Source organism: Belonocnema kinseyi, chromosome 1 (assembly GCF_010883055.1).
Source record: "Belonocnema kinseyi isolate 2016_QV_RU_SX_M_011 chromosome 1, B_treatae_v1, whole genome shotgun sequence".
Classification (NCBI taxonomy): domain Eukaryota; kingdom Metazoa; phylum Arthropoda; class Insecta; order Hymenoptera; family Cynipidae; genus Belonocnema; species Belonocnema kinseyi.
Genome location: NC_046657.1, coordinates 12,360,722 through 12,380,687, shown reverse-complemented (window position 1 = coordinate 12,380,687; position 19,966 = coordinate 12,360,722). Strand labels below are relative to the sequence as shown.

The window sequence follows — 19,966 nt, the reverse complement described above, 5'->3', positions numbered from 1 at the left end:
ACTATTGCCAAGTGCTAAATTTAAAAAAACGTTATAATCTGCATTTTAGTCCTTATTGGGTATAAAGGACTCCAGCAGACCAGGCAGCTAGGCTGAGTGAAGGGAAGCCGCGTAGTGGAAGAAACGTACGCAGGTAGCTGGGGGCGCAATGAACTATCGTCCATTTTTCACACGAATTATGAAAATTTCGAATCATCGAAAAATTCACTTTACAGGCGATAATGTAATTAAAATAATAAATATTAATAATATTATGTATAGATATACAATAATAAAATTTGATTCGAAATATCAAAAAATTCGTATTATCGAAATATTAAAATTCGATTTATCAAATATTTTTAACATTAAAAGAATAGGAGTTTCATCAGGGACCAAAACAAAAATTCGAATTATCGAAAATTCAAATTATCGGGGGTTCGAATTATGAAAGTTTCACTGCACCATGTTGAACTCAGTATGAAACAATTTAAATTCTTAAGATTGTAAGTCGAAACAAATTCTCTAGCCAAAGAGATCAATTTTCATAATCCAAAATGCGAATTTTCAACTAAAAAAATAATGTATTTTTAACCAAACAGTTACATTAACAATAAAATAATTTAACTTTTCAACAAAATAGTTGAACTAATTACCAAATAGTTATATTTTTAAGCAAAAACGATTTTTTTCAAAGATAGTTAAAATAAAAAAACTCAACTATTCTTATTTTAAATGCCTGGAAAAAAATTCAATTTTCTTCTTTTTTTCTTTTCAAAAATAATATCGTCAAAATTTCAGTTTAGAAAATTAATATTCAAAAACTAAAAATTTCAAATAGTTGAATTTAACCAAAACAACGGATTTTTAATAATTTTCAACAAAACAAATCAATTTTTAAGAAAATACGATTTTTCAACAAAAAAGTCTTCAATCAAATTAATGTTTTCAAAGTATTTTAACTATCAAGCAAATAGTGAAAAATATGAATTTTCAACAAAAAAGTACATTTTGAACTTAACAGTTTGATTTTTCTACCAAATTGATGAATATTGAAAACAAATTAATTTTAGAAACTGTAGTTTATATCTTTAAAAAAAAATTAATTTTTAATAAAAGTGTTCAGAATTCAACCCAATAAATGATTTTTATAACCAAAAAGAATATTTTTCTAGGAAAAGAATAGTTTAATTGTCAATCAAAGTGATAAATCTTCAACATAAGAATTTTTTTAAGAAAACACATCAAATTTACAATACAATTCTTGAATTTTGAAGCAAAAGAACGAATTATCTTCAAAAAAGTTGAGTTTTCGATCTCAAAATATGATTTTTCAGCAAAAAAATGAATTGTGCAGTAAATAATTAAATTTTCATTAAAAAAGTTGAATTTTTAACCAAATAGTTGATTTTTCAAACGAAAAGATGAATTTTCATTTAAAAAGTTCATTAGCAACCAAATAGTTTCATTTTCTATAAAAATGTTGAATTTTAAGTTAAGAAGTTGATTTTCGACTGAAACTATGAATCTTCAACAAAAAATATTCATTCTCAATTAAACATGTAATAGTTCATAATTAAAAAAAGCAGTTTTATTTGAAATAAAAAATTATTTGAATTCAACAAAACAGACCAATTTTCAACCAAACGGTTGAATTATCTACTAGAAAAGATATCAAAAAATGGAATAGTTATATTTTTAGTTTAAAAAATTAATTCTCAATCAAAATAACGAAATTTCAACACAATAGTTGAATTTTCAACCAAACAATAAATTATTTTTTAACCAAATAGATTAATATTCTAGGAATGAAATAGTTTAATTTTCAACCAAAGAGATAAATCTTCTACCAAAAAAATGCTTATTAAAATACATCAATTTTCAAACAAAGAATTCTGAAATTTTGAATTTAAAAAAAAAACGAATTATCTGCAAGACAGTTGAATTTTCAATCTCAAAAAAAGATTTTTCAAAACAAAACAAAAAAAATTTCTACCAAATAGTTGATTTTTCGAACAAAAATATGAATTTTCATTTTAAAAAGTTCATTTTCAACTGAAATGATTAATTTTTAACCGAAAAAATGGAATTTTCATAAAAATTAGTTTAAAAAAAAAGTTGAATTATCTACTAGAAAAGATCAATTTTCTATTAAAATATCAACTTTCATTAAAAAATGTAATAGTTATATTTTAAGCTTAAAAAAATAATTCTCAAACAACATAACGAATTTTTAACAGAACAATTCAATTTTTAAAAAAATAGGTCAATTTTTACCCAGAGATGAATTTTCTACTAAAATGATGAAGCTTCAAATAAATTAATTTTTAACCAAGAAGATTAATTTCCTAAAAATAGAATAATTCCGTTTTTAACCAAAGAGATGGATGTTTAACAAAAAAGGGGTAAAAGAAGAATTATTTAAATAGGAGGGAGGGCATAGGGGAAATTATTAGATAGTATCATTATAAAAAAATGCTCTTTTGTGCAATAAAATAAAAAATTAAATCAATCATAATATTAGACAGTCGTTCTGAATACTTTGACGAGTGAATTTGTCATTATCGACAATCCTCTTCCAAACGATGAACAAGTGAGTGGAGTTCATCTCATGAATCAGTTTGCATTCATTTTTGGAAAAAGTTCCTGGTGCAGATTTGATCTGAGGGGTAATTTATTGGGGAATTACACAAGTCCGGAAGATACAAATCAGTGGTCGATTTTAGGTAAACTAAAAAAAATTGGTAAAATTCGGTAAATGTCTTCTTTTTAATTTGATTCAACAATTTTTAAATCGATTTTACGTCCATAGATATAGAATATACGACCCTGGAGGAATACCGAATAACATTCTGGACCGGAAGTCTCGAAGATCCACTGATGTTGCTTCACACTTACAGAAAGAAAGGATCTCTCGATTCTTTCCACTATCACAGGTGTATACATTTTACAAAGCCTGTCTTCAAATTAAATTTATCCGATTCCTACCTTACCGAATTTTCGATCTTAAATGTTTATAATTAGAAAAAATTTCCCAAAACATTTTTATGAAAAAATACACAAATATTTTTATGAAGAAAATACACAAACAAATAGTTGCTTAAAAATCTAGTGACTTTGTATTATAGTTTTGGATACTTTGAAGGAAAAAAAAAATTATGTAACTATAAAGGACGCATTAACCAAATGAGCTATCGAGCCGCCTGGATCTTTCTGAAAAAATCTCAGCCAAATCTTTTCTTACAACATTGGATGACAAATGATTTTTTAAATGTTGTTTTTTAATTGCGTTTCCTTAAAATAGCTTAATTTAAACAGGCCTAAAAGGCTGAAAAGATTAATTTTAATTAATAAATTAATTAACTCTTAACCAAAAAGTTAAATATTGAACAAAAAAATATCAAATATTAACCAAATAATTTAATTTTTGAACAAAAGAAGATACGTTTTCAATTTAACATTGAATAGTTAAATTTTCAGGAAACAAGTAATTTTCCAGCAACGAAAATAAACAACATATTTTCAACCAGAGTAATGAGTTTCAGCTAAAATGTCATATGAACCTTCAATTTGAAAAGATAAATTTTCAACTAAAGTGATGTTTATATAATTGGAATATTTGAATTTTCAACTTAAAAGATACATTTGTAAAAAAAATTAATTCTCTACCAAAAAATACAATTTTTTAACAAAAACTTGAATTTTCAACTAAAAAAGACAAATTTGCAATTCAATAGTTGAGTTTCGAACTAAAAAAGGATAACTTTTTTAAAACAAAATAAAGGAATTTTCAACTGAAAGAGATCAATTGAATATGCAGTTAAATTTTCATTGAAAAAAAATAATAAATTTCAAACAAATAGATGAATGCTTAACTAAAATGATAGAATATTCAATTGAAATAGTATAGTTACAATTTTAATTTATAAAAAAAAAAATTATAAAAAAAAACAAACACATTTCAAAGAAATAGTGACATATTAAAACAACGTGATTAATTTTAAACTGACATGATAAATCTTAAACTGGAATAGTTAAATTTTTAACCCAGAAGATTAATATTGACCCAAAAAGACGTCTTAAAAAAATACACGAATTTGGAACTGAAAGAGATAAATCGATTATATAGTTGAATTTTCAGATAATAAATTAATGTTCAACCGAATAGATGAATTTTGAACTAAATTATAGAATATTCAACTGGAATAGTAGATACACTTAAAGTTTAAAAAAAATTACAACAAAAAAAGAGATGCATTTTAAACTGAAATAATACATTTTCAACTGAAATAGTTTAATTATTAACTCAAAAGATTTATTTCTGCCAAAAAATATGAGTTTTTAATTAGAAAAATAATTTTTCAACCAAAAATTGAATAGTTAGATTTGTAGTTTAAAAAATGAACGTTAAACCAAAGAGATGAATTTTTAACTGAAGTGATCGAATAATCAACTGGAATAGTAATTACATTTTCAGTAGAAAGAAAAAATTTTTGTGTACAAGAAATTAATTTTCAAAAAAAAATATTTGCATTATCAAATAAAGTGATAAATTTCCAACTAAAATTGTGAATCTTCAACTGAAATAGTTGAATTTTAAACAAAAAATCTGAATTTTCAAATAAAATTATGAATCTTGAACTTGGATAATTTGATTTTTAACCAAAAAGACGATTTTCAAACAGAATTCATGAAATTTCAACTCAGAAAGTCAAAGCTTCAGCCATATGGTTGAATTTTGAACTAAACAATATCATTTTTCAACCAAAAATTAAATTTTCAGTTACAAAAATTAATGTTCATCCAAAGAGATAGATTAATTTTTAACTGAAATGGTGGAATATTCAACTGGCCTAGTTACATTTTTAGTTTTAAAAAAATAATTTAAAAAAAGTCAGAAAAAAAAGTTAAAGACAAAAACAAGAGGATAATTTTAAAAATAAAAAACAATTTTTATTTAATTTTATATTTCAATAAAAAAAGAAGCACGCTCTAGGAAAAATTCCCTATTTTAAAAAATATATATGCCCGGCACGCAGGCACATTCTCATTGAGCGGTGCGCGCGCGGCGCCTCGCGCCAAGTTTGTGCGCACCTAGGGCGCGCGTGTACGCTCTCGCGCTTCGCGCTCGTTTTCTTACGTTTAATGCGTGCACTTTAAGTAGATTTTTTCAAATATTATAAATACTATAACTTAAATCGAAAACTGTGATTTAAACTTCTGAGGAATTACAGCCATAAATTGTAACTGAATCTTTTTTCGATTAACTTTTAATAAGATCCTCAAAGCACCTACGGCTTGGTCGATTACATTCTCATTACGAAATTCGCGCTTCGCGCTCGATAATTCGTGTCCACTTAAAAAACTTCATCAAAATAAATGGTAAATCTTGTTTAAAACATCAAATTGCATATTTTTGAATATGATCCAACTTTTGGAACTTTTGTCTAATTAAAAATTTTCATGAAAATAGTTTAGACAAACAGATATTTTACATCTAGTAGAAATTTGAATTGATATTTCTGAACTTATTAAAAAATTTTTTTTTCCTTTTTTAGAAAATTTTCAAAATGTTGAAAAGCATATAACTTTTTGATGTTTTATCGAATTTAAAAATGTCATTAGAATCATTTGCAATTCTTTTTGACGCGCATCAGAAAATTTGACAAAAATTTCTAAAAATCATAAAAAATTTGTAGTCAAATTTTGAAAAAGCTCAAGTTTTTCGAATTGAAATGAAATTTTGTAATCTTTTAGAAAAATATATATTTTTTATTTCTCTGAACATTTTCAAAATTTTCAAAAGTATATAACTCGTCTAATTTTCATCAAAATAAAAAATTTATTAGGATAATTTACAAGTCTTCTATCCATCTATAAGAAACATTGACAAAAAATTTTTTATTTGAAAAAAAGACTTTTTTCAAATTTTGAAAATGCTCTAAATTTTTTTATTTTGGTTGGAAATATCTGCTTAACGAACTTAGCCTTCATTTTGGGAACTATAAGAAGTTTATCAAAGACTGACTTGATTGGAGAAATCCTTCAAAATTTAGCGTGGCTACAACATTCAGGTAACCATACATACAGGCATACAGACATACATACAGACAGACAGACTGACAGACACCGATAAAATTTTATGATATTGGGATTCTGTGAGTGCGGAAACGTAAAGATCCGTGAAAAACTAGAACTAAAAAATTTGGACGCTTACATTAAACTCTCATGAATGAGAATGTAAAAATTCTTCATAATTCCAGGTTTGGCAGGTCCGCCAGTTAGTGTATTCACCCTGCTCCTTTTTTATCTTTTACTTAATTTTCTAAACTTTTCATTCGATATCATATTTTCAGTAAGTGAAAAAATGTCTATAAAATGGAAATCGGATAAGTTATACATAGCCTCAAATAAAAATTAAAAAAAATATATATATATATAAATGGCAACTAAATTTTCAGTGCGATGGTTATGACCAACGAGAAAAAAACTCTTTACGCCTGTACGACAAAGGAAAACTACAGAGTTTCAAAATACATAATCGATGAAAGTTCTTCGTATTGGGAAAAAGTTCTAGATATGCCCCGGGCAGATAACGACGACGTTGAATATCTCTTGCAATTAAAACTCGACAAAGACGAGGAAACTCTCCTAGCCACGACCGGAAATGGATTTGTTCTTTGGTTTTTGGAAAGCAAGAGTGATGCGATAATCCTTTTGTTACCCAATGGGGTCAGGAATATCAGTACAAGAATGATGAATTCTAGTTCGATTATGGTCAGCGGAACTAAAAATTACGCGGTAGCCGGAGTCAGGTAAAATTTGGTTTTGTTTAAAAAAAAAAGGTGCCTTTACATTACATGTAACTATAAAGAACGCATTAACCAACTGAGCTACCAAACCACTTGGAGGTTTCTGGAAAAATCTCCGAAAGGACGCATTAACCAACTAAGATATGGAACCGCTTGGACCTTCCTGACAAAATATCAGCCAAGTATTTTTCAGACAACATCGGATAAAAAATATTTTGTGCCTTTCGCTGCATTCCTGATTGTTTTTTTTTGCAATTGTTTATTGGAAATTTTCAATTGACCTTTTATAATGTAGAACAAATTTCCAAAAACTTTTTAAAATTAAACAATTCTGATTTTCATGGTTTCGAACAACTTTATATTTGTAACCTTCCAGATTGACAATTAAAAAGCTAATATTTTTAAATCCAACTTTTCAAAACTAAGAAGAATTTCAAACTCCAAATTACGAAAAATTTATCAGGTTTTCGATTCTATTTTTACAAATAGAATGTTAAAAAAATAGACAAAAGCAGACGAATTTGGAATTAAAATAGTTTAAAATTGAAAAATTGCAACTAAAAATGTTTAACGTTCCAAATTAAATCATTTTATATTACGTACACTTAAAAAAATTATATATATTATATAATTCAAATTGTTAATGATGGAACAATTTTATTTTAAAATCTATAACTTTCAAAATTAAACAATTATCTATTTACATCAATTAAAATTTGATTATTTAAAATTGAAAAGAAAATTAAATGTTTTAAAGTAAAAACTTTTGAAATTCTAGAATTCGAAATTGTTATTACATAAATAAATAATGACTCAACTATTTCAATTCTAACTTCATAATTAAAACAGATAAAATGAAAAAATTGTAAATGAGCGTTCTACATGAAAAATCAGAATTCTAAATTTTTCAATAATTTTTTCATTTGAAATACTTAAGTTTTTTTATTATTTCGATTTTTAACTATACATTTTCTAACTACTAAACTTGAAATAGTTAAATTTTTTACACTTTATGTATGATTATTATTAATTTGTAAATTCTTCTAATCAAATATTTTTCAATTTTAAATGATACATTTTCTAAATCTTTAATTACAAATCGGTCAATTATACATATTTAAAGATTTTATATTGAAAATTAAAGCAGGGTGGCCGTTTTAATCGATGAAATAAATTCCTAGTCATTTTCCGGTCTATTCCCGGTTCGTTAAGTTTTGAACTTATAAAATTGACATTTAAAAGTTTTTAATTAAAAATGTTTGTATTTAGATGCTCAATAATTTACGCGTATAAAATTGAAGGTACTAATATTGTTCAATATAAACAAATATAATATAATATCATTTTCAATGCTCTAAATTAAAAAATCAATAAACTATAAAATATTCAAAATTATATAATTTTAAGGAATTTCAAGCTAGAAACATCAAATATTGAAAAATTGAAAAAAAATTTAAATGAACACTTCTTAAATTAGAAATTCAATTATTTTCTTTTTAAATAGTTTTAACAGCCTTGTAAAGCCTCCAAATTTTATTTGAAAACTTTGAGAAATCTAGAAGTAGTTTTAAATTGGTTTTAAATTTAAAATTATTTTGGAAATTTTTTCAGAACTTCTAAATATCTGTCAAATTAAATTGAATTTTTTCTACAATTTCCAGAAAATCCTGTAAATGTTAGAAAATATCTTTAAAATTTGAAGGTATAAATGACAATTAAACATTTATTATTTGTAGGCGAAATTTTTATTAATTTTAAGAGATATGTAGAAGTCTAGCGGCCATCCTGTAAAGATATGAATATAAAACATTTTTAAATGAGGAAAAAACTTTTCAAGCTTCAACTTGACAAAATTAATGTTCAAATTTTACATTATTTTTCATTTATTCTGGAGGCATTTAATTATAAAGCTTCCAAACTAATAATTGGGCAAATATTAAGTACTTAAATTAGAGATTCTACAATTTCAAAAAATTAAAAAAAAAACAGGCAATTTTGTAAACTCCAAGTAAAGATTAACAACAAATAAATATTTACTTTTAAAGTTCTACATTTTTTCAAGCTTTAATATTGAAACCTTGTCCTGCTATTTTAAATAATTGAATTCAAAACAATTATCGATTCGAGACGATTTCAATAAAAAAATTTCGAATCATTAAGGCTCTCAAATAAAAATGATTGTTCAATTTTGTATAATTTGAAAACATACAATCTTGAAAGTTTCAGTATTAAATTGGTCAATTCCAAGAACTTTGAATTGTAATTCATATCACTAGAATTTTCTTAAAGCTGTATCCCTGATGGGATAGGGTTTTCTACTGAACATTCGAAAAATCCTCAGTCGAAAAATAATGTTACCTAATGTAATGTACCTTCAAATTTCGTCTTTGAAAATTCTATCAAATTTGCACATTTTTCACATTTAATAGAAAAGATAATGAACTTTAATTTACAGAAAGAATTTGTACGTCTGGAGTCTCGAGACAACAGATTTGGTGAAAATATTAGACGCTCATTTTGCAAGAATAATACAATTGGAGGCATTGGCAATTGGAAATTGGAATTGTGTGATAACCTCGAGCATCGACAGGAGCGTTAAAGTCTGGAATATAAATAATATTTTTGAACAAGTCCACGTAATTGACCGACACGAATTGCAAATCGATTCCATTAGGTTTGATATTTAAATATCTAGTTTTTGTAACTTGAGAGAAAAAATGATTTTTAATAGAAAATAAAAATGTCTAATAACTATTTATTAGGTTTATTTGTTACTTTGTTGAGGTTACATAAATATATTTTTTCTAAGATATTCAAGAAAATACCAAAAGTTTTTTGAAAATTTCAGAAATGTCAAATTAAAATTTCAACAAAAAAGATTATCTACAACTAAATAATTGAAGTATTAAACAAAAAAGATGAACTTACAAAAAAAAATTTTAATACAGAAAAATAAATTTGTAAGCAATTGTATTTGAAACAAAAAAAAATTACATATTTTCCCAAATACGAATTCTCTACTAAACAATTCCATTTTTTAACCCGAAAATATTAATATTTCACAAAAAAGTTCATTTTCAAACAAATAATTGAATTTTCAACCAAATGCATAAATTTTCTATCAAGGAGATTAATTTTCTACCATAAAATTACTTTCTAACAAAGTAGTTTAACTTTTAACCGAGTAGGTGAAATTAAAAAAAAAAGAATTCTCAACAAAAAATGTAACAGTTGATATTTCAATAAAAAAGGTTTTATTTTTAAATAAAAAACAGATGAACTCATAAGTAAAAAAAATTCAAAAAATGGTTGAATCCTCAACCAAAGAGATCAATTTTAATCAAGAAGATTGATTTCCTGCCAAAACAGAAAAATTTTAAACAAAACGGTTACATTTTCAACCAAAGAAATTAATTTTGAACTTAAATGTGAAATCTTCAACCAAACTACTGAATTTTTAAGAAAGTACTTTACCTAGTACATAAAATAGAGTTACATTCCTCCAAAAAGACGAATCTTCAACAAAACAGTTAAATCCTCAGTTAAAAAAATTTTTTTTTTATCAAACATTTGAAGTTTTATTTAAAAAACATGAAAATTCTTCCCAAAAAGATGAATTTTCAAATAAAAAAGTATAATTTTCAACCAAAAAATATTTTCCAGATAGAAAAATTAGGCAAATAATAATTTGAAGGAAAAGATCATTTTTAATACAAAATAAAAATTTCGAATGATTATTTAAAATTTTTTTGTTTAAATTTAAATAGCGGGTTAAAATTTAATTTATTTTGTTAAAAATTATTCTTTGGGTTGAAAATTCATTGATTTTTTATTAAAAATGTATTTTGCAAACTGAAAATTTAACTATTCCATTTTTTGTGGAAAATTGATCTATTTTAATAGACATTTAATCTTCTTGGTTGAAAATTCATCTGTTTAATTGAAAATTCGGCAATTTCGTTGGAAATTTGCCTTTTTTATTGAAAATTCAAATATGGGGTTAATTTTTTTTATTGTTAGTTTTGTTCCAAATAATTTTTTTAATTTGAATGTGGCTATTCTATTTCAGTTATGAAATTTCTACTTTAAGATTTTCAATTCACTTCTCGTCTTTTTTTTTGGTTAAAAAATTTGATTATTTGGTGGAATATGCCTATTTTTGGGTTATAAATTCAACTTTTTGTCAAAAATTAGTTTTTTTTGGTTCAACTCAACTGCTTTTGATTGAAGATTAAAATATTTTTCATGGAAATATCAACTATTACACTTTTTGTTGAGAATTGCTTTTTTTATTATTGAAGATTCATCACTCTGGTTGAAAATTTAACTATTTTGTTAGAAATTTCCTTTTTCTTGGCTGAAAATTAATTATTTTAACTGAAAATGTGATTATTCAATTTTTTGTTTTCAAAATTGATTTTTTAGTACGTTTTGGTTTTCAAAAATAATTATTTCTATTTAAATAATTTCTGGCAGTGATCATGGCAAACACAAATTTGTATTCTGCCAAATATGTCTGTATTTAGTTAAATAACAAAATTTTTCGTTACATTATTCAGTTTGTGAAATAGTTAATTCAAATATTTTCATAAATTTTCCAATTTATTTGTTGACAAGTAAGTATTTATGACGTCTCAATTAATTTTCTAGTCTAGCAGAACACTGCAATTTGGCAGTGACTGTAACGAGAGGCTGTGTTGGAGTGTGGGACCTCCAATCTGGAAGATTGATATCAAAATTAGCCGATAGTCCTTTAGGGGCAATTGTGACTCACGCAAGCATAACTCCCGATGGAAGGTATTTCTACATTTCTAAACTAAAAAAAATAGGGATATTAAAATCTATTTAAAAAAATGTACTTTTCTTCAAAATCTCTAGACACATCATTTCTACCGAATCTGGAAACGTCCTTATTTGGAATCGAATAACTGAGCAAGTTTTATTCAAAGAGGAACAACCGGGTGTCAGACAATTGACTTTAATCGAAGACGCTTCTAAATTTATAACAATTTCGCGACCGAGTAATATTCCTGGGGTCGAAAGTACAAAAACAACAGCGACTTTAATCGCGAGGAGCATTCCAGGTCTTGTAAAACGAAAGAATAAAATCTTGTGATTTAAATTTCGCGCCAGAATGGCGACAAATCACGCTCAAACATAACCTCTAAATGTATATCAATTCTTCACAGATGGCAGTCAAGTTTTCTCTTTTGAATATATTGTAAGGAGTCAGACTGGAATTCCTTTTCGCCAAGTGGCTGTAACTTCTGATGGAGCTTTTATAGTTGTTCCTGCTGCCGACAAAGGTAGCCGAGACTGCGTAATTGTTTACAATGCAAAAACAGGAGCGTTGATTAATAAAATACAAGTGAAACTTCCTGGATTTAAAGTAATTCATCTCGATTTTAAAAGACAAATTTTCAGAGTAGGGATGTCAACTTTATGCCACAGCATAATTGCATTTTTTTCCAAATTTATTATTATTTAGTATATTTTTATTAATTTATTCATTATTGCAGTTTTCTTAACAATATGTCTCGTGCTATGATACTTGGTTATCAAAAATGAAAAACTCAATAATATGAAATAAATAAAAAATATGACGTACAAACTTAAAAATGAAAGTTTAAGTTAAGTTTAAAGGTTTTTTTTCTAAGGAATGAATGACTAATATCTTTCTAGTAAAACTCTGATGCTATATTTTACTAATAAAGAATTAACTATTTGTAATTTTTGTTACCAAATTTGACAAACATTAGAAAACAGTTTTTAAATTAAAATTTCAAATATATTTCTGTTCAAAAATACTAATTTTAGACGAAAAACACTAATATAACGTTATGAAAAATTGTTTTATTATTATATTATTTTCGAAATAATCAACTTTTTACAATGTTTCTAATGTAACGAAATATTTAGTTATTAAATTTTCGTGTAAAAGTACGCACATATTACAATTTTAAAACTTGTTTTCAATCAGGGCGGCAATTCGGTGAACGATTTCATAATCCCGATTTTTCTCGGTCAAGTTTTTCAATTGTCGCAAAATCCAAACATTTATTTTAAATCATGACGTTCATTCTAAACGTCCTTTACCACAACAGAGTAAAAAATACAAAATAAATTAATTCTGAAATAAAATTATTTTATTGTCTTTTATTAAAATTATTATAATTTTAAATAATTTTTAATTTGAATTTTCAAATAAAAAGATTAGTTTTCTACCAAAAAATACAAATTTCTCAATAAAATACATGAATTTTTAACTAAATAGTAGAATTTTCAATCAAAGAAGACAAATTTTCAACGAAAAGTTGAATTTTAAAGAACAAATCCATTTTTTAACAGAAAATAAAATAGTTACTGGAATGGTTGAATTTTAAAGAAAAAATAAGTTTTCAATTAAAACAATTAATTTAACTGATATATATATATTAACTCTAAAAAAAATTTATTAATAAATATAAATTGTCAACCTAAACCTATATAATCAGGTTTTAAGTTAAGAAAATCAATGTTCCACCAAAAAATATAAATTTTCAACAAAAAATACCATTTTTCAACCAAAAATTAAATTTTCAGTAAAAAAAATGAATTTTTAAGTAAAATTGTGGAATATTCAACAGAAATAATATTTTCAGTTTGAGAAAAAAATTACTTTCAACCAAGCTGATGCATTTTCAAATAAAATGACGAATCTTCCAACTGTTATGGTTGAATTTGATACCTAACAGAAATATTAATTTTCAACCAATAAGATTAATTTTCTACAAAAAAAGACGAATTTCCCAAAAATTAAATTATTCAAAAAATATTTTAATTTTTGAATAAAAAAATATAAATTTTCATATAAAAAATATCAAATTTCCACCAAAAATAGAATAGTTGAATTATCCGTTAAAAATATCATTCTCAACCAAAAAAATCGAATTTTCAGAAAAAAAGAGTTTAATTTTCTACTGGAAAAGATAAATTCTAGTTGAAAAATTTATTTTCAACAAATTAATTACTTTAAAAAAAAGATATGAATTTTCAATTAAAATGAATCTTTCAAAAACAAAAATTAAATTGTAACAAAAGAGCTGTTTTAACCGCAAGTAGTTGAATTTTCAAGGAAGAAAAGTTAATATTATAATTCAGAAATATTTTGAAGAAGGAACTTTTAAATTGTGACGAATTTTGACTTAAAACAGGGATTTTTAAACTTCTTTCTTTTAAATTCAAGTTTTGATTCTTTAAAAAAATTCCCTTTCCATGTAAAAAATTCCCTGTTTCAAGTGAAATTATATTTCTTTACCGAAAATCCCTGTCCTAAAATCAAATTTTTCAACTGCAGTTTTCATTATTCCATATTTGATTAAAATTTCATTGTTTTTAGTTTAAAATTTAACTATTTCGTGTAAAATGTACGTATTATACTGTAAAATTATCTATTTTATTAGAAAATTAATCTTCTCAATAAAAAATTCAACTACTTCGTTAAATCACTTTGATAAAAATGCATTTTAGTAGTTAAGATCCATCTCCTTATTTGAGAATTTAAGTATTTTGATAAAAATTCGTTTTTTTTTAAGTTGAAAATCAAGTTTTTTAATGTGCAAATTTAACTATTATATTTCTGGGTAAAATTTATCGTTTTTAGTTTAAAATAAAACTATTTAGTTGAAAATTAAACCATTTATTTTTTTAATTGAAAATTAAACTACTTTGTTCAAGGGTGAACTTTTTTGTTAATTTTTTGTTATTCAAGATTTTGTCTGGAAATTAAACTATTTTGTTAATAAATTCGACCATTTGATTGAAAATTCCTTTTTGTTTCAAAGTTGAACTATTTGATTAAAAAATCCAGGTTAATTTTTAAATAAAATTATGAATTTTCTACCAAACAAGTGAGTCTTTAACGAAGTAATCGAATTTCCAACCAAAAAATATTTTTATTTTAAACCTAATAGTTGCAATTTTTATTTTTAAAAAAGGATCAAATTTCTACCAAAAGAGATAATCCGAAGGGAGGGCTAATATTTATTACAAAATAAAAAATTCGAATAACTTATTATTTTTTAAGTTTCTTTGTTGATTCGCTTTAAGGTTATATAAATCTAATTTTCCTGGGTTTCTCGAGAACATTCAAAAAGATTTTTTTGATTTCAGATATGTAAAAAAAGCAACTAGAAAATTTCTAAAAAAATTTTGTATTATTTTGTACAATATTTAGGATTTTTCACACTTGGAAACATTTTTTTAAATGAATTATAAATTTTCAAAAATATTTCGAAGTTTTAAAATATATTTATTCTTTAGAAAACATCTCAAATTGCTAAATATATTTTTTAACTGACTGGAATTATTCATAAATTGTCTTAAAATCTTTCAGATATTTTTTTTACAATTTTGTAAAGTTTTGATATATTTTTAAGTATTCTCTTAACATTAATTAAAAATAAATAAATAATTACTTTTAAATATTCCCATCGATCTTAAGAAAACTTTTGTATTATCTTGAAACCTTTTAAAATCTTAAAGAAATGTACATTATGTTTCAAGTTTCTTTTTAGGTTTTAAATTATTTTTGTATTTTTTGAAAGGTTCTAAATATCCCTTAAACTTATCAAAATTTGATCTAACATCTTTTAATTTTAAGAAACAAAACATTATTATCGTAAAACATTTCAAAATCCTTAAAAAACTTCAAAATTTTATTGCAAAATCTTCAAAAATCGACAATTTTTTTAAGATTTGGAAATATCTTTTTGAAGTGAGTATAAAAATAATAAACAAAAACCCGGTATTTGCTACATAAAAAGTAGTTAAAAACTTGAAATTTCATGCATAATTCAACATTCTCAAATGCATAAAGCTGACATCTCTAATGAAGAGATATTTTCTAAAAAAAAAAAAAAAAATTCTAGGATATTGTGAGTGTTGTACCAATGCCAAACAAAGCCCAATGGACGGGAATTATAGGTTCAGATAAAGGTAGTATAATGGACATAGGAAAGAAAAAAATTATTCGCACAATTCCAAAATGGAGTGGAAACATCAGCAGGGACGGAAAATACACTTTATACGCACCCAGCAGGTTATTTAAATAAAAAATAAAAAACTTAAACCCTTTTGCAGGGACTTGATATTTGTAATTTACACATTTGTTTTAGGGGTGGACTTGAACTCATCGAATTAAAAAAGGGAACGACTGTGAAAACGTACATTTCTAAAGTTGCTGAGGGAGTTTTTACTGTGATTTCAATGTTTAATCGAACTGACGAATACGTTCTTTATTATCACAGTGGACGAAAAACGATTCGAGTTTTCAGGCAAGATTGACAAAATTATAATTATATTTAATGAATTAATTAAATTTCCGAAACAATACCGTTTGAGTTTTTTCTTTTTTACTCAAAGAAATGTAAAAGGGTGTTTACTGAAATCTTGGGAAAAAATTCTCTGACAACCGAATCGGAATATGTATATAGTTTCGCGAGTTTATTATAAATCATATTTTTTTAATTTCTAGAAATTCAATTAATATATTTAATTTAGAAAGATAAATGAATTTTTAACCAAATGTAGTTGAATTTTCATTCAAAAAGAATTATTTTCTACCAACAAATATTATTTTTCAACAAAATATGTTCTCAAACATATAATCATATAATAATAGCTGTCATTTTAGCTAAAAATATCCATTTTCAAACAAGAAGATTAATCGTCTACCAAAAAAATACGAGTTTTCAATTAAATACATGAACTTTCGACTAAAAAAAAAAATCAAACAATTTGTTGAATTTTAAACTAAAAAAAAGCAACTTTCAACTGTAAGTGGATTAGATCAATTTTCAGTTAAAAACATTAATTTTCAAACCAAACTTACGAATTTTCAACTAAAATGACGAATCTTCAACTGTAATAGTTGACTTTTAAACACAAAAAAAAATAAAGTTTTAATCAAGAAGATTATCTTCCAATCTTCAATTGGATTATTTAATTTTCAACAAAACGAAAAAATGAATTTTTAAAAACAAAGCTTAACTTTGAACCAAATAATTTTATTTTCAACCAAAAAGTGAATTCCCAACATTTTCAACAACAACATTTTCAACCAAAAATGAAAAAGTTATGTTTTAAGTTTAAAAAATTAACTTTCAACTGGAATAGTTGCATTTTAGGCACAAAAAAAAAACAAGAATTTTCAGCTAAAATTATGAATAGTTAACTCAACTACTTTGAATTTTCAACCAAAAAGATCAATTTTTAACAAAAAATTTAATTTTCTACTAAAAGGTCGGCTTTTCAATAAAATACATGAAATTTTAATTAAAAAAAGATAAATTTCCAATCCAATAGATGAATTTGGAACTAAAAAAGGTAAATTTTAAATAAAAATGATGAAATTTCAACTCGAATAGTTGATTTTTAAACAAAAAAGATGAATTTTTAAAAATGGATTTAAACTTTCAACCAAACAATTTTATTTTCAACCAAGAAGGTGAATTTGCAACTAAAATTATGAATATTTAACTGGATTCGAATTTTTAACCAAAAGAACGAAATTTTCAAACAAGAAGATTAATTTAATACAAAGAAGACAAATTTTTAACAAAATACACAAATTTTTTACGAAATAGTTGAATTTTCACCTAAAAAAGCCAAGTTTTTAACCAAAAATGAAATAGTTCAATTTTACGTTAAGAAAATAAACTCAAAACTGGAACAGTTAAATTTTAATCAACAAAGATGATTTTTTTACTAAAACGGAGAATAGATGAATTTTGAACTAAAATCGGTCAATTTTCAATCAAAATGATGAAATTTTCAAACAAAGATGATCAATTTTCTACAAAGAAGACAAATTTTTAACAAACAACATGAATTTTCCACGAAATAGTTGAATTTTCCAATAAAAAGTACCAAATTTTCAACCAAAAATGAAATAGTTAAATTTTAAGTTAAAAAGATAAACTCAAAACTGGAACAGTTAAATTTTAATCAACAAAGATGAATGTTTAACTAAAAGGGAGAATATTTCACTAAAATACTTCACTAAAAGACGATTTTTCAAAAAGATAGGTACATAAATTTTCAACTAAAAAAAAAAACAAATTTCTTATCCAATAGATGAACTTTGAACAAAAAAAGTCAATTTTCAGAAAAAATGATGAAATATCAAGTCGAATAGTTGAATTTTAAACCAAAAAGATGAATTTTTTAAATCAAAATGTATCACTTTCATCCAAAGAAGACAAATTTTTAACAAAACAGACCAATTTTCCTCGAAATATCTGTTTTGGGTGAAATAACATATAGTTTGTTAAAAATGCAACTATACTAATAGAAAGTACAACCAAGTGGTTGAAGAATAATTAACACTTTTGTTCAAAGTTCAACACTTTTCTAGAAGTTTTTTTAAATTCATCTCTTTGGTTAAAAAAATTATAATTTATATATTAATATTTTGTTTTAAATTCGATTTTTATGAGTAGAAAATTTAAATATTTGGATAGAAAATTCAACTATTTAGTTGAAAATTAACTTTATTGTTGGAAATTGAACTCTTTTATTTAAAATTCTTCTGTTTTGTTCGCAAATTTAACTGTTTGATTCAAAAGTAACTTTTTTGTTAAAAATTCATCCTCTTCGATTTAAAATTCAACTTTTTTGTACAAAAATCGTCTTTTTTATTGAATACTGCGTTGAATATTGTGCTTAATTTCATATTAAAATCTTTTTTGACAGAAATAAACCATATTTTTCTTTGAGAAACCATCAATTTTGGTTGAAAAGACAGGTCTTCTTTTTTAGAAAGTTCAACTTTTCGTAGAGGGGTCAGAATTTTTGTTGAAAATTCATCTTTTATGGCAGAAAATTTAACTACTTGGTTGAAAGTTGAATTAGTTTGTTAAAAATTTCAAAGTCGTTTTTTTTTTGGAAAATTCAACTATACGGTTCAAAATAAAGTCTTTTGTCGGAAATTAAACTCTTTCGTTGAAAATTCATCTTCTTGGTTTAAAAATGGCAGAAAATTCAACTGTTTGGTTAAAAATTAACTTTTTTGTTGAAAATTAACACTTTCGATATAAAAAGTCAACCATTTGGTTCAAAAATCATGTATTTCGTACAAAAATCCACTAATTTGGTTGAGAGTACAACTATTTAGTTGAAAAGTCACTTTTTTCTAAACAAATGCATCCTTTTGTCTTGAAAATTCAACTGTTTTGTAGAAAATTCTTATTTTTTGATTAAATGTGTGTAATATTGTGTTTGATTTCAAATTAAAATATTTTTGGGTAAAAGTAAACTATATTTTTCGCTGATAAATCATATATTTTGGTAGTTGAAATTTGAATCACTTTGTTAAAAATTCAGTTGTTTAATTGCAGATTCATAATTTTGTTTGAAAATTAATCTCTTTGTTTCAAAATTGGGCTTTTTATTTTGGAAATGGAAGAAAATGCAACTATTTGATTGAAAAATAACTTTCTTGTTTAAAATTCGCATTTTATACAAAAATTTACGTTTTTGTTGGATATTAAAATCTCTTATTGAATTTTTTGTTTTTGTTTGAAAATGTCAAAAAATTCAACATTTTGGTTGAAAAATAACATTTTTTTGGTATAAAATTAAACTATATGGCTGAAAATGTACTTTTTTGTTATCATCGGTTTGTTGAATATTGCATTTTGTTTTAGTTGGAAAATCATCTCTTTCGTTGAAATTAAAGTTTTGTAACAAAAAATGTACCTATTCAATTTTCGGTGGAAAATGCATATTTTTTACTGGAAAATTTGTCATTTTGGTCGAAAATTCAATTATTCCATTAGAAAATTCACAATTTTGGCTGAAAATGCATGACTCTTAGAAAATTCAACTGTTTTAAGGAAAATTAGTTTGTTTTTTTGGTTCAAAATTAATTCTTTTTTAACTAAAACTTTACCATGTTTGGTACGAAATTGATCTTTCTTAATTGAAAACTGTGGCAGTTTGTAAAAATTCTTATTTTTTAGTGCAAACATAATCTTGGTTGAAAATTAACTTTTTTTATCTAAAAATTTACTCAATCCAGTTAAATATTCCATAATTGTGGGTCCGGATGTAATAAGGGCACATAAAATTTTTTCGTGCGAAAACGAAGTCCCCTGGAGGCTTTAGAAAAAATTTTCGAATTTTAATTTTCAAAA

At 24.4% G+C, this 19,966-nt stretch overlaps 2 protein-coding genes across 2 annotated transcripts in view; one reads left to right on the top strand and one right to left on the bottom strand.

Annotated features, from left to right (window-relative positions):
• Positions 1-19,966, top strand: part of LOC117176232 (NACHT and WD repeat domain-containing protein 2) — a 42,657-nt gene that overhangs the window by 15,730 nt on the left and 6,961 nt on the right. The window contains exons 16-24 of the mRNA XM_033366378.1: positions 2,504-2,705; positions 2,792-2,915; positions 6,441-6,794; positions 9,247-9,465; positions 11,442-11,588; positions 11,670-11,875; positions 11,981-12,180; positions 15,701-15,870; positions 15,947-16,105. Coding sequence (XP_033222269.1) covers positions 2,504-2,705; positions 2,792-2,915; positions 6,441-6,794; positions 9,247-9,465; positions 11,442-11,588; positions 11,670-11,875; positions 11,981-12,180; positions 15,701-15,870; positions 15,947-16,105 — 1,781 coding nt within the window. The remainder of the gene's footprint in view (positions 1-2,503; positions 2,706-2,791; positions 2,916-6,440; positions 6,795-9,246; positions 9,466-11,441; positions 11,589-11,669; positions 11,876-11,980; positions 12,181-15,700; positions 15,871-15,946; positions 16,106-19,966) is intronic.
• The window catches only part of LOC117176224 (transformation/transcription domain-associated protein), a 65,941-nt gene that overhangs the window by 44,738 nt on the left and 1,237 nt on the right, over positions 1-19,966 (bottom strand). The window lies entirely within an intron of this gene.